Consider the following 26906-nt stretch of genomic DNA (forward strand, 5'->3'; position numbering starts at 1 on the left):
AATGTTGGCTGTGGGTTTATCATAGATGGCCTTTATTATGTTGAGGTACTTGCCCTCTACTCCCATTTTGCTGAGAGTTTTTAACATGAATGGATGTTGAACTTTGTCAAATGGTTTTTCAGCATCTATGGAGATGATCATGTGGTTTTTGTCTTTCTTTTTGTTGATGTGGTGGATGATGTTGATGGACTTTCGAATGTTCTACCATCCTTGCATCCCTGGGATGAATCCCACTTGGTCATGGTGTATGATCCTTTTGATGTAGTTTTGAATTTGGTTTGCTGATATTTTGTTGAGTATTTTTGCATCTACGTTCATCAGGGATATTGGTCTGTAGTTTTCTTTTTTGGTGGGGTCTTTGCCTGGTTTTGGTATTAGGGTGATGTTAGCTTCATAGAATGAGTTTGGGAGTATCCCCTCCTCCTCTATTTTTTGGAAAACTTTAAGGAGAATGGGTATTATGTCTTCCCTGTATGTCTGATAAAATTCCGAGGTAAATCCATCTGGCCCCGGGGTTTTGTTCTTTGGTAGTTTTTTGATTACCGCTTCAATTTCGTTGCTGGTAATTGGTCTGTTTAGATTTTCTGTTTCTTTCTTGGTCAATCTTGGAAGGTTGTATTTTTCTAGGAAGTTGTCCATTTCTCCTAGGTTTCCCAGCTTGTTAGCATATAGGTTTTCATAGTATTCTCTAATAATGCTTTGTATTTCTGTGGGGTCCGTCGTGATTTTTCCTTTCTCATTTCTGATACTGTTGATTTGTGTTGACTCTCTTTTCTTCTTAATAAGTCTGGCTAGAGGCTTATCTATTTTGTTTATTTTCTCGAAGAACCAGCTCTTGGTTTCATTGATTTTTGCTATTGTTTTATTCTTCTCAATTTTATTTATTTCTTCTCTGATCTTTATTATGTCCCTCCTTCTGCTGACCTTAGGCCTCATCTGTTCTTCTTTTTCCAATTTCGATAATTGTGACATTAGACCATTCATTTGGGATTGCTCTTCCTTTTTTAAATATGCTTGGATTGCTATATACTTTCCTCTTAAGACTGCTTTTGGTGTGTCCCACAGAAGTTGGGGCTTAGTGTTGTTGTTGTCATTTGTTTCCATATATTGCTGGATCTCCATTTTGATTTGGTCATTGATCCATTGATTATTTAGGAGCGTGTTTTTAAGCCTCCATGTGTTTGTGAGCCTCTTTGCTTTCTTTGTACAGTTTATTTCTAGTTTTATGCCTTTGTGGTCTGAAAAGTTAGTTGGTAGGATTTCAATCTTTTGGAATTTTCTGAGGCTCTTTTTGTGGCCTAGTATGTGCTCTATTCTGGAGAATGTTCCATGTGCACTTGAGAAGAATGTATATCCTGTTGCTTTTGGATGTAGAGTTCTGTAGATGTCTATTAGGTCCATCTGCTCTACTGTGTTGTTCAGTGCTTCCGTGTCCTTACTTATTTTCTGCCCGGTGGATCTATCCTTTGGGGTGAGTGGTGTGTTGAAGTCTCCTAGAATGAATGCATTGTAGTCTATTTCCCCCTTTAGTTCTGTTAGTATTTGTTTCACATATGCTGGTGCTCCTGTGTTGGGTGCATATATATTTAGAATGGTTATATCCTCTTGTTTGACTGAGCCCTTTATCATTATGTAGTGTCCTTCTTTATCTCTTGTTACTTTCTTTGTTTTGAAGTCTATTTTGTCTGATATTAGTACTGCAACCCCTGCTTTCTTCTCACTGTTGTTTGCTTGAAATATGTTTTTCCATCCCTTGACTTTTAGTCTGTACATGTCTTTGGGTTTGAGGTGAGTTTCTTGTAAGCAGCATATAGATGGGTCTTGCTTTTTTATCCATTCTGTTACTCTGTGTCTTTTGATTGGTGCATTCAACCCATTAACATTTAGGGTGACTATTGAAAGATATGTACTTATTGCCATTGCAGGCTTTAAATTCGTGGTTACCAAAGGTTCAAGGTTAGCCTCTTTAGTATCTTACTGCCTAACTTAGCTCGCTTATTGAGCTGTTATATACACTGTCTGGAGATTCTTTTCTTCTCTCCCTTCTTGTTCCTCCTCCTCGATTCTTCATATGTTGGGTGTTTTGTGCTGTGCTCTTTCTAGGAGTGCTCCCATCTAGAGCAGTCCCTGTAAGATATTCTGTAGAGGTGGTTTGTGGAAAGCAAATTCCCTCAGCTTTTGTTTGTCTGGGAATTGTTTAATCCCACCGTCATATTTGAATGATAGTCATGCTGGATACAGTATCCTTGGTTCAAGGCCCTTCTGTTTCATTGTATTAAATATATCATGCCATTCTCTTCTGGCCTGTAGGGTTTCTGTTGAGAAATCTGATGTTAGCCTGTTGACCTTTTTCTCTCTAGCTGCCTTTAACACCGTTTCCTTGTCCTTGATCTTTGCCATTTTAATTATTATGTCTCTTGGTGTTGTCCTTCTTGGATCCTTTCTGTTGGGGGTTCTGTGTATTTCCGTGGTCTGTTCGATTATTTCCTCCCCCAGTTTGGGGAAGTTTTCAGCAATTATTTCTTCTAAGATACTTTCCATCTCTTTTCCTCTCTCTTCTTCTTCTGGAACCCCTATAATACGGATGTTGTTCCTTTTGGATTGGTCACACTGTTCTCTTAATATTGTTTCATTCCTGGAGATCCTTTTGTCTCTCTCTATGTCAGCTTCTATGCGTTCCTGTTCTCTGATTTCAATTCCATCAATGGCCTCTTGCATTCTATCCATTCTGCTTATAAACTCTTCCAGAGTTTGTTTCATTTCTGAGATCTCCTTTCTGGCATCTGTGATCTCCCTCCGGACTTCATCCCATTTCTCTTGCGTATTTCTCTGCATCTCTGTCAGCATGTTTATGATTCTTATTTTGAGTTCTTTTTCAGGAAGACTGGTTAGGTCTGTCTCCTTCTCTGGTGTTGTCTCTGTGATCTTTGTCGGCCTGTAGCTTTGCCTTTTCATGGTGATAGGAATAGTCTGCAGAACTGGGACGAGTGACGGCTGGAAGGACTTCCTTTCTTGTTGGTTTGTGGCCCTCCTCTCCTGGGAGAACAGCGGCCTCTAGTGGCTTGTGCTGCGCAGCTGCGCGCAGACAGGGCTTCTGCTTCCTGCCCGGCTGCTATGGAGTTAATCTCCGCTGTTGCTGTGGGCGTGGCCTGGCTCGGGCAGCTGCTCCAAAGTGGTGGAGTCGCGTTCGAGCAGGAGCGGCTGGGAGGCTATTTATCTCCGTAAGGGGCCTCCCTGCTCCCTGCAGCCCAGGGGTTAGGGTGCCCAGAGATTCCCGGATTCCCTACCTCTGGATTAAGTGACCCGCCCTGCCCCTTTAAGACTTCCAAAAAGCACCTGTCAAAACAAAACAACGACCACTAAAAAAAAAAAAAAAAAGAAAAATTTTTTTAATTAAAAAAAAAAAAGGTGGTCGCTGGTTTTTCTTTATTCTCTGGTGCCAGCCTCAGGCCTCTGCTCACCGGTCTTGCTGCCCTGTTTCCCTAGTATTGGGGTCCCTATCCCTTTAAGACTTCCAAAAAGCGCTCGCCAAAACAAAACAGCAAAAAAGCAAAAAAAAAAAAAATGGTCGCGCGCTTTTCTTATGTCCTCCGGCACTCGGCCTCCAGTGCCCGCTGACTGTTCTTGCTGCCCTGTTTTCCTAGTATCCAGGGCCCTGCACTCTGGCCCGGATGGCGGGGGCTGGGTGTTCGGCAGTCCTGGGCTCCGTCTCCCTCCCGCTCTGCCTGCTCTTCTCCCGCCAGGAGCTGGGGGGAGGGGCGCTCGGCTCCCGCGGGGCCGGGGCTTGTATCTTACCCCCTTTGTGAAGCGCTGGGTTCTCTCAGGTGCGGATGTGGTCTGGATATTGTCCTGTGTCCTCTGGTCTTTATTCTAGGAAGGGTTGTCTTTGTTATATTTTCATAGATATATGTTGTTTTGGGAGGAGATTTCCGCTGCTCTACTCACGCCGCCATCTTCCGCCCCTCTCCATTATAGCCTTTATTATGTTGAGGTACTTGCCCTCTATACCCATTTTGTTGAGAGTTTTTATTCGTGAATGGTTGTTGAATTTTGTCAAATGCTTTTTCAGAATCTCTGGAGATGTTCATGTAATTTCTGTCCTTTTTATTGATGTTGTGGATGATCTTTATGGATTTTGAAATATTGTACCATCGGTGCATCCCTGGAATAAATTCCAGTTGAGCGTGATGTATGATCTTTTTGATGTATTTTTAAAATTTAGTTTGCTCATATTTTGTTGAGTATTTTTGCATCTATGTTCATTAGGGATATTTGTCTGTTATTTTCTTATTTTGTGGTGTCTTTGCCTGGTTTTGGTATTAGAGTGATGCTGCTGGCCTCATAGAATGAGTTTGGGAGTATTCCGTCCCCTTCTACTTTTTGGAAAACTTTAAGGAGGATGGTTATTAGGTCTACACTAAATGTTTGATAAAATTCATTTGTGAAGCCTATGGTCCAGGAGTTTTGTTCTTGGGTAGTTTTTTAATTACCAGTTCAATTTTATTGCTGGTAATTGATCTGTTCAGATTTTCTGTTTCTCCCTGGGTCAGCCGTGGAAGGTTTTATTTTTCTAGAAAGTTGTCAGTTTCTTCTAGGTTGTCCACTTTGTTAGCATATAATTTTTCATAGTATTCTCTAGTAATTCTTTGTATTTCTGTGAGGTCCATAGTGATTTTTCTTTTCTCATTTTTGATTCTGTTTATGTGTGTTCACTCTCTTTTTTTCTTCATAAGTCTGGCCAGGGGTTAATCTGTTTTATTAATTTTCATGAAGAACCAGCTCTTGGTTTCATTAGTTCTTTCTCTTGTTTTATTCTTCTCAATTTTATTTATTTCTAATCTGATCTTTATTATGTGTCTTCTTCTGTTGACTTTGCACCTCATTTGTTCTTCTTTTTCTAGTTTCACTAATTGTGGGCTTAGACTGTTCATTTCAGATTGTTCTGTTTTGAGATAGGCCCGTATTTCTAGATATATATATATCCTCTTAGAACTGCCTTCTCTGTCCTGCAGAAGTAGGGCATTGAGTTGTTGTTTTCATTTGTCTCTCTATATTGCTTGATCTCTGCTTTAAGTTGGTCATTGTTCCATTGATTATTTAGGAGCATGTTAAGCCTCTATATGATTGTGGGTTTTTCTGTTTTCTTTGCACAGTTTATTTCTAGCTTCATACCATTGCGGTTTGAGAAATTAGTTGGTACAATTTCAGTCCTTCTGTACTGAGGCTCTTTTTGTGGCCTAGTATATGTTCTATTCTTGAAAATGTTCCATGTGCACTTGACAAGAATGTGTATCCTACTGCTTTTGGATGGAGTGTTCTGTAGATATCTTTTAGGTCTATCTGTTCTAATGTGTTGTTCAGTGCGTCTGTGTCCTTATTTATTTTCTGTCTGGTTGATCTGTCTTTTGGAGTGAGTAGTTTGTTGAAGTCTCCTAAAATGCATTGATTTCTGTTTCCTCTAATTCTGTTAGTATTTGTTTCACATATGTAGGTGCTCCTGTGTTGGGTGCAAAGATATTTATAATGGTTATACCCTCTTGTTGGACTGACCCTTTTATCATTATGTAATGTCCTTCTTTCTTTATCTCTTGTTACTTTCTTTGTTTTGAAGTCTATTTTGTCTGATACAAGTACTGTGACTCCCCCTTTTTTCTCCCTATTGTTTGCATGAAATATCTTTCTCCATCCCTTCCCTTTAAGTCTGTGTGTCTTTGGGTTTGAAGTGAGTCTCTTGTAGGCAGCATGTAGACGGATGGATCTTGCTATTTTATCCATTCTGTAACTCTTTAAGTTTTGATTGGTGCCTTCAGTCCATTTACGTTTAGGATGATTATTGATTGATATGTACTTATTGCCATTGCAGGCTTTGGGTTCATGGTTACCAGATGTTCAAGGACAGCTTCTTTACTTTCTAACAGTGTAACATAACTCACTACGCTATTATAAACACAATGTAAGAATTCCTTTTTTTTCTCTCCTTTTTCTTCCTCCTCTTTATATATTAGGTGTCATATTCTATACTCTGTCTATCATTTGACTGACTTTGGGGGTAGTTGATTTGATTTTGCATTTGCTTAGTAATTAATTGGTCTACTTTGTTTACTGTTGTTTTATTTTTTCTGGTAACAGCTATTTAGCCTTAGGAGCACTTCCATCTGTAGCAGTCCCTTTAATACACTGTAGAGACAGTTTGTGTGAAGTAAATTTGCTCAACTTTTGCTTCTCTGGAAATTGTTTAATCCCTGCTTCAAATTTAAATGATGATCTTGCCAGGTAGAGTATTTATGGTTTAAGGCCCTTCTGTTTCATTGCATTGAATATATCATGCCACTCCCTTCTGGGCTGTCAGATTTCTGCTGACAAGTGTATTGACAGCCTGATGGGTTTTCCTTTGTATGTGATCTTTTTTCTCTTTCTGTTGATTTTTTTTTTAAATTTTGATATCGTTAATGAACAATTACTTGAATAACATTATGGTTACTAGACTCCCCCTATTATCAAGTCCCCCCCACATACCCCATTACAGTCACTGTCCATCAGTGTAGTAAGATGCTATAGAATCATTACTTGTCTTCTCTGTATATACTGCCTTTCCCATGTCCCTCCCCCGCTATATTATGTGTGCTGATCGTAATGCCCCTTTTCCCCCCTTGTCCCTCCCTTCCCGCTCATCCTCCCCAGTCCCTTTCCCTTTGGTAACTGTTAGTCCATTCTTGTGTTCTGTGAGTCTGCTGCTGTTTTGTTCCTTCAGCTCTCTGCTTATTTTTAATACTATGTCCTTATCCTTGTTGTTTGCCATTTTAATTATTATATGTGTTGGTGTTTTCTTCCTTGGGGTCCTAGTGTTGTGAGATCTGTGCACCTCCATGGCCTGGGAGACTATTTCCTTCCCCCGATTGGGTATATTTTCAGCAATTATTTCTTTGAAGATATTTTCTATCCCTTATTGTCTCTCTTCTTCTTCTGGTACCCCTGTAATGCAAATAATTGTTCCATTTGGATCAGTCACAGAGTTGTCTTATTATTCTTTCATTCCTAGAGATCCTTTTCTCTCTCTGCCTCAGCTTCTTTGTATTCCTTTTCTCTAATTTCTATTCCATTTACTGTCTCCTCTATCTCTTCTAGTCTGCTTTTAAATTCCTCCATTGTATGTTTCATTTCAGATACTGTGTTTTTCAAAGTTTCTGTATTTTGAATTTGTCCCTGTCATCTTGAATATTTTCCTGTAGCTCTTTGAGCATGTTTGTGATCTTTATTTTGAAATCTTTATAAGAACATTGGTGATTTCAGTTTCACTGAGCCCTCTTTTTTGTGTTTGAGGGGTTTTTGATTAACCATGTTCTTCCACCTTTTCATAATCATACTGAATAATGTGGAACACTAGTTTTGTGTAGGCAGTGCCCTCTAGTACACAGAACTCTATGCTCTGGAGCTGCCCATCACCTAGAGTGATTGTCGGGTTACAGGCGAGTGGCGCTGGTTCCTCCTGGGAGGAAAGAGCTCTTTCCTGCTTCCTGGCTGCAACGCCTGCCTCTGCTGCCAGGGTCAGTGAGCTGCACACGCAGGGAGCAGCGTTTTTGTTATGCCCTGTATCTGCCCTAGGCCAGGCTGCCCTCTGTCTGGCCTGGTGCAATGGTTGGTGCAGCAGGTTTGCATGCAGTTGGTGGCCGGGATGAAGGAGTGGCAGGCTGCGTATTGTGGTGGGGGTCCTCAGGGCTGCATTGCCAGCCAGTGGGGTGGAGTGCGTGAAGCTCCTGAAAGTTTGCAAGGGGGGGGGAATACTTAAGATGTATGTTTCTGTTGTACTTTATTACAAAATATAATGTGATATTCTAGAAATGCCACAGTAAAGATTTTTATCATATCACGTTCAGGGCCTAGAATTTCAAAACATAAGCAGAGCTTTGTCGGAGGCAATGCAGACATTTATTTCCCTCACTGAGCATCAGGCACCAATAAGTATCTCTTCCCAGACCAGCTGTGGTCACTGTCTCTGTCTTGCATCTGTAAAGAGGGAAGAGGCTGTGAATTGATCCCATGAAATCTCACCTGCAGCCCTGTACTGTGTATTCAGTGGAAACAGTTTTTAGGGGTATTTTGTACATGTAAGATTGTTTCATCATGAGCTAAAAATTTTAAAAAGTTGATAGCAAATCGTGAGCAAACTGAGTCAGGGAGCAGGGTGGGGAATGTGTTCGTGACTTCCACTGTTGACTTTATCCGTCCTCATCCACACCTACTCGCTCCCAGCCATCCCCTCGGTTCCCTTGCCTCCTCAGTCCTCCACACCGATGAGGGACCACAATGTTTCCCACCTCCGTCAGCCTGTATCTCCTTGACTTATCTGGCCAGACCCCCTGGACAGCCATATTGCCACAGCACCACCAGCCTGTTAGCATTTGACTTGATCCCTCAAAGAATTCTGTCCCAGCATTCCAAGAACTTGGTCCAGTAATCCTTGCCCTCCTCAGTGTCCATGCCATCCTTCCTCCTCACCTCTGATACCCCTTTCAGTGCCCGTGGTCTGATTACTTTGCCCTTTCCTTTCCAGCCCTCAGCCGTTGAGCAGGCCTTGTCCCTTCTCCACTCATTCCTCCCCACGCCTGTAGTCCCAGCCCGCGTCCCATGGTCTTTTAGCCCACAGAAGTCCCTGTCTGAGCCCAGTCTGCCTAACCGTGTCCATTTCCCATCCAAGCTCTGTTTCCTCCTCGTGTCACCTGCTCAGGACCACAGTCAGCCCTCAGGGTGTGCAGAGCAAGCAGCCACGGTCCTTACCATCCGGGAACTTCTGACGGAGAGCCAGTGGTTAAATGGTTGAGTACCCGATAAGGGGCCAGTGTCCAGGAGTCTGGCTTCATCAGGGGCAGTTTGCACTCTCTGTCCCTGTATGTGTTCTCATGTTGTTCCCTATTGATCCATCTATGGAAAAAAGAGATTCTGTTTTTAATAGACCTTTTCTTTCTTTTACCTTTTAAATAATAAAATACTTTCTAATATCCTTGTCCCAGAAAGCCCTAAGGTTGTCAGTTGAACTGCTCATTTCATATTAAATAATATAAACAGGATGTGTTAGATTAAAATTACATGAAACCTGAAAGTTGATTACTGTTGGGTAGGCTTAGTGAAGGGAGGTATGTGTGGTGAGAACATCAAGATCTGCTCACTTAGCAAATTTAAATATATGAGAGTCTTATTATAGTCACCACACTACTATACGTTAGCTATCCAGGTCTTACCTGCATAACTGAAACTTTGAAACTTGACCAACATCTCCCACCTTTGTTCACCCTCTGTCCGTGGCAACCACCACTCTCCCCTTTGCTTTTAGGGGTTTGAGTCTGACAGTTTCCATTTATATATACTTGAGATCATGCACTATTAGTCGTTCTGTGTCTGGCTCATGTCACTAAGTGTAATGTCACCCAGTTTCATCGGTGAAGTCACCTACGGAAGGAATTTCCTTTTCTAAGGGCTTGAATATTCCATCTCTCCCCATCTTTGTCTCTGTTTTTGTCTCTATGTGTATCACAATTTAAAATCCAGTCATACTAATCAGTCACTAAGGAAACAATAATGAGGTACCACTTATTTTGTAGAATGGCTTCTAAAAAAATAATACAAAATGGGAATGAGAATGTGGAAAAAGTAGAGTCTGCATAAATTGCTGATGGGAGTGTATAATGGACCCACTTTGGAAAACTGCTGAGCAGTTACTTACAATTTTAAACATTTAACACCCTTTTACAAAGAAAAGTAAAAGCAATGATGGAAAATCCCTCTGAACTGCTACGCACACTCCTTTCTGTGTTTCCCTCCATCTAAATTTAGTTCCTGTCTTATACAGGCATTTAAAAAATTGATGGGAAAGTAAAGGCAGAAGGAGGGACCCAGAATCTATCTCCTCACGGGAATTTTGGACACTTGATACCAACTCCCAGGGTATTAGTGCATCTCACATCATGTCCATGAGGGTCCCAGCTAATGCACCTTAACCTCCTTGTGAGCACAGGGCAGGTGCTCAGTGGATACCATGGATGGAGGGTCTACATTGTTCCCCTAAGGCAGATATGCTCAGACACTGCTGCTTTCCCTGTCCTTGTGTAAACTGTAAAGGGACAGCAAAAGAGATCTTTCAGGACTGTGAGTGACAGCCCTTATTAGGGACAATCAGTACTTGTGTTGAGGTAAGATAGTGCAAGGGCCTCGGGAGCAGGGTCTGCATCTCCAGCTCAGTGCTGGTGGGAATGGACCTGGGATGGGCAACCCCAGCACCAGCAGGCCCTTCCTGGGTCCCCACTGCAAACCTGCAGAACCAAAGTGACTTACGGGGTGTTCTGATCCCCCAAGGGATCTGTATGCACCTTAACATGCAGCAGGATGGCTTAGCTAAGGTTCCCTCCAGTTTCCCATTACTATCATGACCAGTTGTAGGAGACATCACATGTGCTCCTAGGGAGATCCTGTCTGTGGGTCTGGGTGGGAGCAGCCATGGTCTAATAAGGGGCTCCAGGTGTTTCCAAGGGGAGGTGGGGTGGAACCCACAGGCTTCTGGGGAACTTAAGAGAAGGGAGTGAGGCTCAAGGCAGGGAAAGGTGGGTTCTGCTCCCCAGGAGTGGGAAGGGGCAGGTCAGTGCAGCCTGTGCCCCCATCAGCAACAGGAACTGTGGGCTCTTTGTGGGAGGGGAGGCCCTGAGGACTGGAAGGGAGGAGCTCAGGCGTTGGTCTCCCTTTAGGAGCCCCTTGGTCCTGTTTCTCTCCTGAGCCCGAGGACCCAGAAGGCGGCCTTCTCAGCATTCCCAGGTCCTTGTGCCTGTGGGTGGGTGGGAGCAGCCGAAGAGGCTCTGCTGCTGCCTTTCTGGGCGTGCTCTCCAGACAGGTGTGATCTCTCCACATGATGCTGCCTGAGACCGAAGCCCAGAGCAGGAGGAGGAAATGGCAGCTCCTCAGGTGTCATGTTATGTCCCAGGCCAGGAGCTGTGTCTGTTTTTCTCTTGACCTGCCATGCATTTGGAACTTCAGACATTTAATGCTCTCTGTCCCATATTCCTCTGTAATGAGTGTATTTTCCAGCTACTTGGTTTCCTGTGTGCTTATGACAGTAAGGTGAGCTCTGCAGGGTGCCTGTGTTCCTGTACGGCATGAGCAACCCTCAGCTTGAATTGGTGTCTTGCAACTATTGGAACTATTCCCTTTGTCAAATCAAGGCGGGAGGCATTGAATCCAATATTCACATAGAGGCCCTGGTCAGAACTTAGAGTGTCAGCTGAGGAGGAGGACATTGCATCTTTAGATCCCATCTGGGTGCTCCATCTCTGTGCACACCGGGTGGAAGGCGATGCTTGGTAAGTAGGGTGATATGTGCCCAGGGGGACTCAGCGTTTTGAAAGAGAGCCTTGCTCTCAAGAGTGCAAGCTAGACTGCCTTACTCTAAAGATTGCAGGACATTGACGGGCAATAAAACTGCCATTTTCTAATAACTGGATTCAAATTATGGCTGACTGTTTTTTTCCTCCACAGTATCACAACGTTGGTGTCACCTGTGGGCTCAGGTAGCTGATAGCAATTTGTGCCATTACAGCAGATGTTCCCGTCTGTTCCCTTAGCTAAGGGGCTCTGTGCCAGATCCTCCTATTAGTAATTGCGCAGTTTTCATTAAGGATCCCAGAGGATTTGCTGAGAGAAGTTTACAACTCACTTCATTTTATCTAGAAGCTCTCTTTTATTCTCAGTTTCACTTGTTGCTTTGGAAAATGAAACAGGTCTCCTTTGTTACCTGGAGATAGTGGCTTTTCTAAGTGGAGGTCTCCCCCAGGCAGCCTGTGTTGTGGAAGTTTGCATTTCATTCCACACTCCTGTCAGAGCTAGTGCTCCTTGTTACTTTTTGCATTTCAGAAAGAGAAATCAAGAACCATTTACTTAATACATGTATTAGTGTCTTAAAATTCTAAAACACAACTCAGCATCTATGGTAGATGTAGCAAAAAATTTAAAGGAAATAGAAGACTCAGAAACAGTAACTTTATTTCAGTTTTTATCGTGTGTGTGTGTGCGCTTCCATTGTATATTCATTAAAAGACAGGAAAACCATCATTCATAAATGATTAATGGCTTATGCAATTGAAAATATTTCTTATTTTCTGACAATAAGATTTTCAGGTTTATTAGGTTTAATATGTGTATAGCTACATTTTAATGTATGGATGTTTGTGTAAAATGTAAGTTGCAAAATCAAGTCTGTGCTGTTTGGTTCATTTGTTTCCATTCCTCTACTCACTTCAGGAAACTGCTGTGAGCCTCCTTTCTGGTTGTCTAGTATGTCAGTCTGTATTCTTGATAAATTCTAGGTTACATAAATTGGATTAAAATCCACGCTGTACCATTTACAGGATTTTAACAAAATACTCTCATAAATGAGGGAAAATAATATTCTCATGGGTTTTGTGTATTATGAATCAATTCATGAAAAGCTGTTAGAGCAGTTTATAGCATATTAAATGTTTTAAATGAATTGTGGTTGCCCTTCTTTCTGTGACTTAAGAGACTGCATTTGCCATAAAACTTTTAGTTCAAAGCCACCCATGAATATTTTCCCCACGGTATTTCACTCTTATATAATTATAAAATGTGGCTCTTGGAGGGAGAGTCCTTAGCATCACTGGTGATCCTGTTCAAAATGCAGAATCTCAGGACCATCCCACAATACCTGAATCATTATATGCATTTTAAAATCAAGAGCTCTTTAGAAAGTCAGAAGACCTTTATTGTACATAATAGGTTTGAGAGGTCCACTTCTAGCACACTGTGACTTTGTCATTGAGAAATACACACAACTTAATGGGTAAGCTATCAATTTAGTACTTAAAAGTATACATGCTTGTATTGACCCTCTATTATATATTTTGTGTCCCATATAATTATAGTGTCTATAGTGGTTTTTTGGATTTAAATCATCCTTATTCCTCAGTGTTAAAGGAACACTATAGAATTTTAAATGATGCAGGTCATTCATACAAGCCCAAACCACTTCTCTTACTTTTCACTCTTCATTTGGGTCATATTATGAACTATGTTCATTGCCACTTGGTAAACATGGTTATTTATTTTCTTTGTTTTTTTTTACACATCAGGAACTGTTGACCTTTGGGGATGTGGCCGTCAGGTTCTCCCAGGAGGAGTGGGAATGCCTGGCACCTGCCCAGCGGGCCTTGTACAGGAGCGTGATGCAGGAGAACTACAGCAACCTGGTCTCTGTGGGTGAGGATAAGAGCTTCTTTCCAACTTTTTTCTTAGTTGACAGAATGTCTCCCGTAAACTTCTGCTTTGTATGAAACTGTGTCAGATCCCTGAATTCAGTGAAAAAATTGGGGATATGTTGGTGTGGAAACAATTTTCCTGATTCCTGATGTATTTTGACTTAACCTCCCCTTGCTTCATGGATCTGCATCCTTCGCCCTAGGTTTGGGGTACTTCCTTAATTCAGTGACCCATCTTTAATTCTGAAATCCACACTGTGGACTGAGAAACAGCAGGGAAAACTGAAAAAGAACCATGGTCTTTACTTGGGGTCTTAGACTTGCAATTTGGGGAGCACAGATGGATCACCAACCAGAAAAAGTGCCCCAGCTGTGCAGGGAAGCAAGGAATTTTTATGAGAAAAGAATGGTTGGCAGGGGTGGGGTGGGGGAGCAATTTCATGGCCTGGATAGAGGAAGACAAAGATAAAAAAATTCTAGTGGCACTAACAGGCCAAGCTGCTTCATCAGTGCTTTGGTGACTAACTTATTGGCGCCTCCAAGGGAAACAAGTGTTGGTGGCTCCGCATAACTGCCCCATCTCTCTAAAGTGCATTCTGACACATTTTTCTTTTCCTTAATTTTGCTATCATTAATCTACAATTACATGAAGAACACTATGTTTACCAGGCGTCGCCCCCCAACAAGTCCCCCCCCTCCATTACAGTCACTGTCCATCAGTGTAGCAAGATGCTGTATAATCACCACCTGTCTTCTCTGTGTTGCACAGCCCTCCCCGTGCCCCCCCACACTATACATGCTAATTGTAATGCCCCCTTTCTTTTTCCCCACCCTTATCCCTCCCTTCCCACCCATCCTCCCCAGTCCCTTTCCCTTTGGTAACTGTTAGTCCATTCTTGGGTTCTGTGCTTCTGCTGCTGTTTTGTTCTTTCACTTTTGCTTTGTTCTTATACGCCACAGATGAGTGAAATCATTTGGTACTTGTCTTTCTCTGCTTGGCTTATTTCACTGAGCATAATACCCTCTAGCTCCGTCCATGTTGTTGCAAATGGTAGGATTTGTTTTCTTCTTATGGCTGAATAGTATTCCATTGTGTATATGTACCACATCTTCTTTATCCATTTGTCTACTGATGGACATTTAGGTTGTTTCCATTTCTTGGCTATTATAAATAGTGCTGCGATAAACATAGGGGTGCATCTGTCATTTTCAAACTGGGCTGCTACATTCTTAGGGTAAATTCCTAGAAGTGGAATTCCTGGGTCAAATGGTATTTCTATTTTTAGTTTTTTGAGGAACCTCCATACTGCTTTCCACAATGCTTGAACTAATTTACATTCCCACTAGCAGTGTAGGAGGGTTCCCCTTTCTCCACAACCTCGCCAACAATTATTGTTGTTTGTCTTTTGGATGGTAGCCATCCTTATGGTGTGAAGTGATATCTCATTGTGTTTTTAATTTGCAATTCTCTGATGACATGCGATGTGGAGCATCTTTTCATGTGTCTGTTGGCCATCTGAATTTCTTCTGTGGAGAAGTGTCTGTTCAGATCGTCTGCCCATTTTTTAATTGGATTATTTGCTTTTTGTTTGTTAAGGTGTGTGAGCTCTTTATATATTTTGGATGTCAACCCTTTATCAGATCTGTCATTTATGAATATATTCTCCCATACTGTAGGATGCCTTTTTGTTCTATTGATGGTGTCCTTTGCTGTGCAGAAGCTTTTTAGCTTGATATAGTCCCACTTGTTCATTTTTGCTTTTGTTTCCCTGGCCTGGGGAGATATGTTCATGAAGAAGTCGCTCATGTTGATGTCCATGAGATTTTTTCTTATGTTTTTTTCTAAGAGTTTTATGGTTTCATGACTTACATTCAGGTCTTTGATCCATTTCGAATTTACTTTTGTGTATGGGGTTAGACAGTGATCCAGTTTCATTCTCTTGCATGTAGCTGTCCAGTTTTGCCAGCACCATCTGTTGAAGAGACTGTCATTTCCCCATTGTATGTCCATGGCTCCTTTATCATATATTAATTGGTCATATATGTTTGGGTTAGTGTCTGGAGTCTCTATTCTGTTTCACTGGTCTGTGGCTCTGTTGTTGTGCCAGTACCAAATTGTCTTGATTACTGTGGCTTTGTAGTAGAGCTTGAAGTTGGGGAGCGAAATCCCCCTGACTTATTCTTCCTTCCTAGGATTGCTTTGGCTATTTGGGGTCTTTGGTATTTCCATATAAATTTTTGAACTATTTGTTCCAGTTTGTTGAAGAATGCTGTTGGTAATTTGATAGGGATTGCATCGAATCTGTGTATTATTTTGGGCAGGATGGCCATTTTGACAATATTAATTCTTCCTAGCCAAGAGCATGGGATGAGTTTCCATTTGTTAGTGACCTCTTGAATTTCTCTTAAGAGTGTCTTATAGTTTACAGGGTATAGGTCTTTCACTTCCCTGGTTAGGTTTATTCCTAAGTATTTTATTCTTTTTGATGCTATTGTGAATGGAATTGTTTTCCTGATTTCTCTTTCTGTTGGTTCATTGTTAGTGTATAGGAAAGCCACAGATTTCTGTGTGTTGATTTTGTATCCTGCAACTTTGCTGTATTCCGATATCAGTTCTAGTAGTTTTGGAGTGGAGTCTTTAGGGTTTTTTATGTACAATATCATGTCATCTGCAAATAGTGACAGTTTAACTTCTTCTTTACCAATCTGTATTCCTTGTATTTCTTTGTTTTTTCTAATTGCCGTGGCTAGGACCTCCAGTACTATGTTAAATAAAAGTGGGAAGAGTGGGCATCCCTGTCTAGTTCCCGATCTCAGAGGAAAAGCTTTCAGCTTCTCACTGTTCAATATGATGTTGGCTGTGGGTTTATCATATATGGCCTTTATTATGTTGAGGTACTTGCCCTCTATACCCATTTTGTTGAGAGTTTTTATCATGAATGGATGTTGAATTTTGTCAAATGCTTTTTCAGCATCTATGGAGATGATCTTGTGGTTTTTGTCCTTCTTTTTGTTGATGTGGTGGATGATGTTGATGGACTTTCGAATGTTGTACCATCCTTGCATCCCTGGGATGAATCTCACTTGGTCATGGTGTATGATCCTCTTGATGTATTTTTGAATTCAGTTTGCTAATATTTTGTTGAGTATTTTTGCATCTATATTCATCAGGGTTATTGGTCTGTAGTTTTCTTTTTTGGTGGGGTCTTTGCCTGGTTTTGGTATTAGGGTGATGTTGGTTTCATAGAATGAGCCCTCCTCTTCTATTTTTTGGAAAACTTTATGGAGAATGGGTGTTATGTCTTCTCTGTATGTCTGATAAAATTCTGAGGTAAATCCATCTGGCTTGTGGGTTTTGTTCTTGGGTAGTTTTTTGATTACCGCTTCAATTTCGTTGCTGGTAATTGGTCTGTTTAGGTTTTATGTTTCTTTCTGGGTCAGTCTTGGAAGGTTGTATTTTTCTAGGAAGTTGTCCATTTCTAGGTTTTCCAGCTTGTTAGCATATAGGTTTTCATAGTATTCTCTAATAATTCTTTGTATTTCTGTGGGGTCCGTTGTGATTTTTCCTTTCTCGTTTCTGATTCTGTTAATGTATATTGATTCTCTTTTTCTCTTAATTAGTCTGGCTACAGCCTTATCTATTAGAACCAGCTCTTGGTTTCATTGATTTTTTCTATTGTTTTATTCTTCTCAATTTTATTTATTTCTCTGATCTTTATTATGTCCCTCCTCCTTCTGACCTTAGGCCTCATTTGTTCTTCTTTTTCCAATTTCGGTAATTGTGACATTAGACTATTCATTTGGGATTATTCTTCCTTCTTTAAATATGCCTGGATTGCTACATACTTTCCTCTTAAGACTGCTTTCGCTGCATCCCACAGAAGTTGGGGCTTTGTGTTGTTGTTGTCATTTGTTTCCATATATCGCTGGATCTCCATTTTAATTTGGTCGTTGATCCATTGATTATTTAGGAGCATGTTGTTAAGTCTCCATGTGTTTGTGAGCCTTTTTGCTTTCTTTGTACAATTTATTTCTAGTTTTATACCTTTGTGTTCTGAAAAGTTGGTTGGTAGGATTTCAGTCTTTTGGAATTTACTGAGGTTCTTTTTGTGGTCTAGTATGTAGTCTATTCTGGAGAATGTTCCATGTGCCCTTGAGAAGAATGTGCATGCTGTTGCTTTTGGATGTAGAGTTCTGTAGATGTCTATTAGGTCCATCTATTCTAGTGTGTTGTTCAGTGCCTCTGTGTCCTTACTTATTTTCTGTCTGGTGGATCTGTCCTTTGGAGTGAGTGGTGTGTTGAAGTCTCCCAAAATGAATGCATTACATTCCATTTCCTCCTTTAATTCTGTTAGTATTTGTTTCACATATGTTGGTGCTCCTGTATTGGCTGCATATATATTTATAATGATTATATCTTGTTGTTGGACTGAGCCCTTTATCATTATGTAATGTCCTTCTTTATCTCTTGTTACTTTCTTTGTTTTGAAGTCTATTTTGTCTGATACTAGTACTGCAAAACCTACTTTTTTCTCCATATTGTTTGCATGCAATATCTTTTTCCATCCCTTGACTTTTAGTCTGTGTATGTCTTTGGGTTTGAGGTGAGTCTCTTGTAAGCAGCATATAGATGGGTCTTGCTTTTTTACCCATTCTATTACTCTGTCTTTTGATTGGTGCATTCAGTCCATTTACATTTAGGGTGATTATTGAAAGATATGTACTTATTGCCATTGCAGCCTTTAGATTCATGGTTACCAAAGGTTCAAGGTTAGCTTCTTTACTACCTTACTGTCTAACTTAACTCGCTTATTGAGCTATTATAAACAGTCTGATGATTCTTTATTTCTCTCCCTTCTTATTCCTCCTCCTCCATTCTTCATATGTTGGGTGTTTTGTTCTGTGCTCTTTTTAGGAGTGCTCCCATCTAGAGCAGTCCCTCTAAAATGCCCTGTAGCGTTGGTTTGTGGGAGGCAAATTCCCTCAACTTTTGCTTGTCTGGGAATTGTTTAATCCCTCCTTCATATTTAAATGATAATCATGCTGGATACAGTATCCTTGTTTCAAGGCCCTTCTGTTTCATTGCATTAAATATATCATGCCATTCTCTTCTGGCCTGTAAGGTTTCTGTTGAGAAGTCTGATGATAGCCTGATGGGTTTTCCTTTGTAGGTGACCTTTTTTTTCTCTCTGACTGCCTTTAATACTCTGTTGTTGTCTTTGATCTTTGCCGTTTTAATTATTATGTGTCTTGGTGTTGCCCTCCTTGGGTCCCTTGTCATGGGAGTTCTGTGTGCCTTCTTGTTCTGAGAGGCATTTCCTCCCCGAGTTTGGGGAAGTTTTCAGCAATTATTTCTTCAAAGACACTTTCTATCCCTTTTTCTCTCTCTTCTTCCTCTGGTACCCCTATAATGCAAATATTGTTCTGTTTTGATTGGTCACACAGTTCTCTTAATATTCTTTCATTCCTGGAGATCCTTTTATCTCTCTCTTGCATCAGCTTCTCTGCGTTCCTATTCTCTGTTTTCTAGTCCATTAATGGTCTCTTGCATCTCGTCCATTCTGCTTTGAAGTCCTTCCAGAGCTTGTTTTATTTCTGTATTCTCCTTCCTTAGCTCTTGCATATTTCTCTGCAAGTCCATCAGCATGGTTGTGACTTTTGTTTCGAATTCTTTTTCAGGAAGATTGGTTAAATCTATCTCCCCAGATTCCTACTCAGGGGAGGATGTGGAGGATGTCTGTGTTTGTCTGGTCTGGATCAAATTTTTTTGCCTTTTCATGTTGATAGATGCAGTGGTGTGCTATTGACTCATCTCTCAGCTGGGAGAACCAAGACCCTTTCCGCTTGCTCCTGGCCTTTCTTTACTGGGACAACTGCGACCCCTAGTGGCTTGTGTTGGGCAATTGCGTGTAGACTGGGTCTCTGTTTCTTGCCTGGCTGCTATGGAGGAAGCTCCCTCGCTGTGGGTGTGGCCAGGCTCAGGCTGCTTCTCTGCTATGGTGGGGCGCCAGAGGGGTAATGGACGGGGGGCTGTTTATCGCCATGGGGGGTCTCAGAGCTGCTGCCCAGGGGGTTAGGGTGCCCGGAGTTCCCCGGTATTCCCAGCTGCTGGGCCCTGTGTTCTGGGACGTTTCCGTCCACCTGTGATGCCTCTGTCCCTTTAAGACTTTGGAAAAGCACTCGCTTTTCTTTGTCCCAGGGGCGCCGGCCACGGGGACCCGCTTGCAGGTTTTACTGTCCCGTTTCACTACTTTCCTGCACTCCTCACACTGTGTGTCTGCGCTCCGGCCCGGATGGCTGGGGCTGGGCGTTCAGCAGTCCTGGGCTCCGTCTCCCTCCCGCTCCGACTCCTCTCCTCCCGCCGGGAGCTGGGGGGAGGGGCGCTCGTGTCCTGCTGGGCCGGGGCTTGTGTCTTACCCCCTTCGCGAGGTGCTGGTTCTTGCAGGTGTGGATGTGGTCTGGATGTTGTCCTGTATTTTCTGGTCTCTCTTTTAGGAAGAGTTGTATTTGTTGTATTTTCAAAAATATATATGTTTTTGGTAGGAGATTCCCCCTGTGTCAGTCACGCCGCCATCTTAGCTCAGTCTCCTCTGACACGTTTTTATGGTTCCTATTGGGTGGACAGTTGCTCTGTTAATTTTATGGGCAGTAACTTGTAAAACTGTTCCTGTCCTAGTTCAGAGGGTCCTGTTGAACATTATGTCCCGAGAAGTTAGTTCATCTAGGACTTGGACGCTGTCCCAGCTTTAGTATCCTCCTCCCTCCTTCCTCCCACCCCTCGCAGCCCCTGGCGACTACTTGTCTGTTCTCTTGGGGTTTTTAAAAAATATTCCACAAGTGAGTGAGATCATGTGGTATTTGTGTTTCTCAGGCTCATTTCAGTTAGCCTAAAAAACTTACCATTTATCCATATGGTGACAAACTGCACACTTCCCTCCTTGATGACTAAATAGGATCTCATTGTGTGTGTGCATGTGTGTGTAGAGGTGCATCTCACGTTTTATGTGTCTGTTGATGGACACTTGGCTTGTTTCTAGGTCTGGGTTAACGTATACAACAGTGCAGTGGATATGAGGATGCGTGTGTTTCTTTGCAGTCCTGATTTAATCACCTTCAGATAGATACCCAGAAGTAGAATTGCTGGATTACATGGTAGTTGTGTTTTTAATTTGTGACACTGCTAAATGACAGGAGAGTTAGAGTAAATCCTAAGAGTGGTCACCACGAGAGGAAAGATTTCCCAGTGTCGCTGCTCTAGTTTATGTCCCTGGAACACCACACAGGCTCCCTTTTCTTCTTCATGCATCCCCACTCGTCCTTGTACCTCTCTGATAGGTACATTCTAACGTATAAAGAGAGATTTTATGGTAGTTGAATGGGCATTTCTCTGATGATTAGCAGTGTTGAACATCTTTTCATGTGTTTTTTGGGTCATTTGACATCCCTCTTGGGAAAAGGACTTTTGCCCATTTTTAAATGATTGTTTGTTCCCTATAGATTTATATGAAACCATTATTTTTTATATCAACCCCCTATCCAGATATGTGGTCTGCCAATATTTTCTTAATTGCTGTAGGTTATCTATTCATTTTAATGATTGTTTCTTTAGCTATTGGGTAGTTTTTAATTGACTAGTTTGATGTGGTCCTTCTTGTTCTGAAGCTTGTGCTTTTGGTGCCCTATCAGAAAAGTCATTGCCAAGCTCAATATCAAAGAACATTCTCTAACTCTTTCTTATGGAGTTTTCTAGTTTCAGGTCTTAAATTAAGTTTTTTTTTTTTTTTTCCATCATGAGTTATTTTATTGCTGGAAAAGGAGAAACATGTAGTTATATTTGGAAATACAAAGTATTCTCTTATTCAGAGATAATATACTTGAAAACTTACATAGTAATAAGCAGTACTTTATATTTCAGTAAAGATTTAATCATTCAATTTCCAAAAAATGAAATTTTAATGAAAATTTGCAATGAAATGTTGCTTCCATTCTGGTTTACATAATTAAATTGCTCATTCAGGTTATTAGCAGATACCTGTATAAATTAAATACTAAGGTTTAGGATAAAAAATTGACAGCAATGGTTGCATTTTCTCATCTTTGAAATTACTGTCTAACAAAGTATTCTATATATTATGAATACTTACATAGATTATTCACATGACTTCTGAATATATAAATTATCACCTACCAGCTGACATCAAGGTAGCATAGGCTCCTATTCCGATATAGTGCATCACATAATTGCTTTAAACCACAGTTTTTTATATCATGCTTACACATGTGTAGTTAAATAAGGCAATGATTTTCTTTCAACATGTGCCCTAGATGAACTGTGGCCTCTTCCTAAAAATAGATAATTTTTTTATAAAATGTAATTGTGAAGCAGTATATGTTTATTCCAAACATATGCTAACTTATGTAAATTAGCTTTTTTTTTTTTTTTGTAGATAATTATTTTTTATTGTAGGGTAGTTGACACACAGTATTACATTAGTTTCAGGTGTACAACATAGTGATTCAACATTTATATACATGACAATTCTAGGTACCAGCTATCACCATACCAAGCTGTTACAATATCTTGACTATATTCATTACATCCCGGTTACTTATTATTTTACCATTGGAAGTGTATACTTTTTTTTTTTCTTTTTTTTTTGTGAGGGCATCTCTCATATTTATTGATCAAATGGTTAACAACAATAAAGTTCTGTATAGGGGAGTCAATGCTCAATGCACAATCATTAATCCACCCCAAGCCTAATTTTCATCAGTCTCCAATCTTCTGAGGCATAACAAACAAGTTCTTACATGGAGAACAAATTCTTACATAGTGAATAAGTTCTTACATGGTGAACAGTACAAGGGCAGCCATCACAGAAACCTTCGGTTTTGCTCATGAATTATGAACTATAAACAGTCAGTTCAAATATGAATACTCATTTGACTTTTATACTTGATTTATATGTGGATACCACATTTCTCTCTTTATTATTATTATTTTTAATAAAATGCTGAAGTGGTAGGTAGATACAAGATAAAGGTAGAAAACATAGTTTAGTGTTGTAAGAGAGCAAATGTAGATGATCAAGTGTGTGCCTGTAGACTATGTGTTAATCCAAGCTAGACAAGGGCAATAAAACATCCTTAAATTAAGTTTTTAATACATCTCAAGATTAATTTTTTTTGTGAGTAGGGTTAGATAGGGCTCCAGTTGGATTCTTTTGCATATGAATATATTTTCTATGTGGCATTTGTTGAAGAAACTCTTTTCTTCACTGAGTATTTTGCATCCTTTGTCAAGTATTAGTTGAGTGTCTCCACACAGCCTTATGTTTGGGCCTTCAGTTCAGTTCCATTGGCATGTGTGTATTTCCAGTTTAATTGAAAAATAATTGACATACCTCACTGTTCATTTCAGTGTACAGAAGGTTGGTTTTATTGAAATATATTGCCAGGTGATTAGTACGTGTTCAGCTAACATTCATCTTTAATAAATATAATACCAAGAAAAGAGTAAAGAAAAAAATCTTTCCTCTTGTGGTGACCACTCAGGGTTTACTCTAACTCTCCTATCATTTAGCAGTGTGAGCTGTAGGACTAATGTGTGTATTTCCTCCCCGATACTCATTTATCTTACAAGGTTTTTAATTTCTGAGCATCTTTCTCCAGTTTCCTCTTCCCCTATCCTTTGCTCTTGTCACCACAAGTCTGGTCTCTTTTTCTGTGTTTTGTTTAAAATTAATTCCATGGATAAGTAAGATTGCATACTATTTGTTTGTTTGACTGACTTCACTTAATATCTAATGCCTTGAAGGTCCATCCACCTTATTGCAAATGCCAAGATTTCCTTTTTTTTTAAGCAACAGAATAATAATCCATTTTATATATGTACCATGACTTTTTCATCCATAATTTCATTCATGGACTTGTAGATATTTTCCATGTGTAGTCTATTGGAAATAATGCTGCTTTTAACATGGGGTTAGTGCCAATATTTATGAATTAGTAGGGCTTTTTTATATCGGTTCCCAGAAGCAAAATTTCTGGATGATGATTGTGTAGTTCTATTGGTTTTTTAAGAATCCTTATTTTTTCCATCATGGCCTGGAGAGTTTACAATCCCAACAGGGGCTCCCTGTCTTCACATCCACAGCAGCCTGTGTCAGCTCTTATCTGTCTGATGGTGACATTCTGACAGCTGTGAGGTGCCGTCCCATTATGGTGTTAATCTGCATTTCCCTAGTGATGGGTGATGTTCAGCATCTTTTCTTATGTCTTTTGGCCTCTTCTAAATTTTTGGAGAATTGTCTGTTCGGGTCCTTTGCCTATTTTTTAATTGGGTCATTTCTCTTTTTGCTATTGAGTTGTATGGATTCTTTATGTATTTTGGAGAGTGACAGCTTCTCAGACAGAATGTTTGCCAGTAGTTTTTCTCATTCCATAGGTTGTCTTTTTACTTTGTTGCTATTTTCTTTTGCTGTGGAGATGCTTTTTCATGGGATGTAGTCTTATTTGTGTATTTTTGCTTCTGTTGCTTGTGCTTTAGGTGTCATATCCAAAAAATCATCACCAAGAGCCATGTCAGGGAACATCATTCCTATTTTCTTACAGGAGTTTGATGGTCTCGGGCCTCATATTTTATTTATGTATGTATGTATGTATGTATGTATTTACTTACTTATTTTGATATCATACAATTACTTGAACAGCATTATGGTTACTAGACTCCCCCTATTATCACGTCCCCCCCACATACCCCATTATAGTCACTATCCATCAGCATAGTAAGGTGCTATAGTATCATTACTTGTTCAGGGCTCATATTTATTTATGTTTTAGTACATTTCAAGTTAACTGTTGTGGATGTGATAAGCTCTAGGACTAGTTTAGTTCTTTCATAAATGAACATCCAAGTACTCAGCACCGTTTATTGAAGATTGTCTTTTCTCCATTGAATAGTACTGGCAGCCTCATCAAATCCAATGTTCCAATGTGGTTCCATTTATTTCTGGGCTCTGGATTTGGTTTCATTCGTCTGTTTGTCTGTTTCTCTGCCAATACCATGTTGGTTTGATGACTAGCTTTAAAGTACACTTTGAAATCAGAGTGTGGTGCCTCCTAATTAGTTTTTCTTTCTCAGGATTTCTTTTGCAATTTGGGGTCTTTTGTTGGTTTGGATGACTTTTACGATCGTCTTTTCTAATTATGTAAAAAATGTAACTGGAATTTCCTCAGGGATTGCACTGAATATATAAATGGCATTTTGGAAGTACTGGCATTTTAACAACACTAATTTTTTCCAGTTCATGTGCATGGAATACTATTCCATTTATTTGTGTCTTCAATTTCTTTCATCAATTGTTGTTACTACATTTTTCAGAAAAGAGATCTTTGACCTCCTTAGTTAAATTTATTCCTAAGTATTTAATTGTTTTTGGTGCTGTCATAAATAGGATCAATTTATTTCCTTTTCAGAAAACTCATTGTTACTGTAGAAAAATGCTATTGATGTTTTTGTGTGTTGTATTTATATCCTGCAACTTTACCAAATTCATCGGTCAGAGCTAGGAGTTCTTTGGTTGAGTCTTTAGGATTTTCTCTCTAAAATCATGTCATCTGCAAATAGAGAACACTTTTAACTTCCTCCCTTCTAAATCTAATATTTATTTCTTACTCCTATAGCTAGGACTCATTAAGTATATTGAACAGGATTGATAGGAATAGGAATGCTTCATTTATTCCTAATCTTAGAGGAAAAGTTTTCAACCTTGTGCCATGAAGTATGTTACTGAGAACCTGGCATATATAGCCTTTTATTATGTTGAGATATGTTCCTTCTGGGCCTAATTTGTTAAGAGTTTTTATCATGAGTAACAATGAATTTTATCAAATGCTATTTCTGCATCTATTGAGATGCTCATAATGATGCTTTTTATTTCATTATTCCATTCAGGGGATCTATCATAGTGATTGATTTGCCCATGTTGAACTATGCTTACATTCCAGATAATTCCAAGTTGATAATGGTGAATCATCCCTTTAATGAGCTACTGAATGCAGTTCAACAGTATTGTATTGAATTTTGCATCCATATTGATCAGCTATAAGTGGCTTGCAGATTCTTCTTTAGTATACCTCACTGGTTTTGGTGTCGGGGTGATGCTGGCCTGGCAGAATGAATTTTGGAGGGTTACTTTCTTTTCAGTTTTTTGGAAGAGCAAGGACTGTTAGTCTTTCTTATATGTTTGGTGACATTCAGCAGTGAAGACATCTGTTTCCTGTTTTGGGAGATTTTTAACTACTGATTCAATCTCCTTAATGCTAGTAATGAGTCAATTCATATTTTGTATTTTTTCCTCATCCAGTCTTGTATATTGTATGTTTTGAGAATTTTTCCATTTCTTCTAGGTTGCTTAATTTTTGGTGTATAGTTCTTAGTAGCATTTTTTCATCCCTTGAATTTCTGTGGCATCAATTATGAGGCTCCTTTGTCATGTACAGTTGTGTTGATTTTGTCCTGTTTTATTTGTTAGTCTAAGAAAGGGCTTCTCAATATTGTTTACCTTGACAAAGAAACAGCTTGTACTTTAATTCTTCCTGTTACTTATTTCTGTTTTTGATCTTTATTATTTCCTCCTCCTGCTAACTTTGGGCTCATTTTCTTCTAGTTCCTTAAGACATAGAATTAGGTTGTGCATTTGGGATCCTTTTAATAAGGGTCATTGTTGTTGCGAATTACCTCTTAGAAGTGCTCTTGTTGCAACCTTAAGTTCTGATAAGTTTCTATTTTTGTATCAAGAAATTTTGTAACTTCCTCTTTTAATTTCTTTGGTCCCTTGGTTGTTGAGGAGTGTTGTTTAGTTTCCATGTGTTTGAGAATATTCCAGTTTTCCTCTTTTCTATTTCCAGTTTCAAGCTGTTTTGATCAGAGAAGATAATCTGTATGATAACATTCTTCCTCATTTTGCCAAGACTTCTTTTGTGCACTAACATATGGTCTGTCCTAGAAAATACTCCATTTGCATTTCAGGAAGAATATAGATTCTGCTGTTGTTGGGTGGATGTTCTGTGTGTATTTGATAGTCTGTTTCTGGGGTGCTGTTCACTTCTGCTGGTTCCTTTATGATTCTCTGGACGATGTGTCACTCTTTGAGAGTGCAGCATCCAAGTCCCCAATACTGTATTTTTAATATTGTAAATGTTATGTCAAATTTTGCTTTAAATATTTAGTTGCTCCAATGTTGGGTTCATATATATAATTTTTAGATCATCTTGATGTATATCTCTTTATCATTATGTAGTGGCCTTCTCTGGTCTCCTAGCCATTTTTGGTTTACAGTCACTGAGATGATACAGATTGCATTGCATCTGATCACCAGTTTTGCTACAATGGCCATCGTAACTATTAATTCTCCCAATATTTGAATATGGAATGTCTTGCCCTTTATTCATCTCATCTTTAGTTTTTTTCAGAAATGTTATTAATTTTCATCAAAACAGCCTTTCATGTAGTTGGTTGAGTTTATTCCTAAGTGACTTTGTTTGGATTCTGTTATAAATGGGATTAATTGTCTTAATTCATTTTGTGGGCAAGTGATGTTTTGTGTATGGATTTTTCTTCCATTTCCTTTGCTGAATGTGTTTAATGGC

The 26906-nt window shown here is 39.8% G+C and overlaps 1 protein-coding gene across 1 annotated transcript in view; it reads left to right on the forward strand.

Annotated features, from left to right (window-relative positions):
* The window catches only part of LOC118909814 (zinc finger protein 331-like), a 56814-nt gene that overhangs the window by 15827 nt on the left and 14081 nt on the right, over positions 1 to 26906 (forward strand). The window contains exon 2 of the mRNA XM_057496386.1: positions 13128 to 13254. Within this exon, the coding sequence (XP_057352369.1) occupies positions 13128 to 13254 (127 nt within the window). The remainder of the gene's footprint in view (positions 1 to 13127; positions 13255 to 26906) is intronic.

Source organism: Manis pentadactyla, assembly GCF_030020395.1.
Source record: "Manis pentadactyla isolate mManPen7 chromosome 15 unlocalized genomic scaffold, mManPen7.hap1 SUPER_15_unloc_1, whole genome shotgun sequence".
Lineage (NCBI taxonomy): Eukaryota > Metazoa > Chordata > Mammalia > Pholidota > Manidae > Manis > Manis pentadactyla.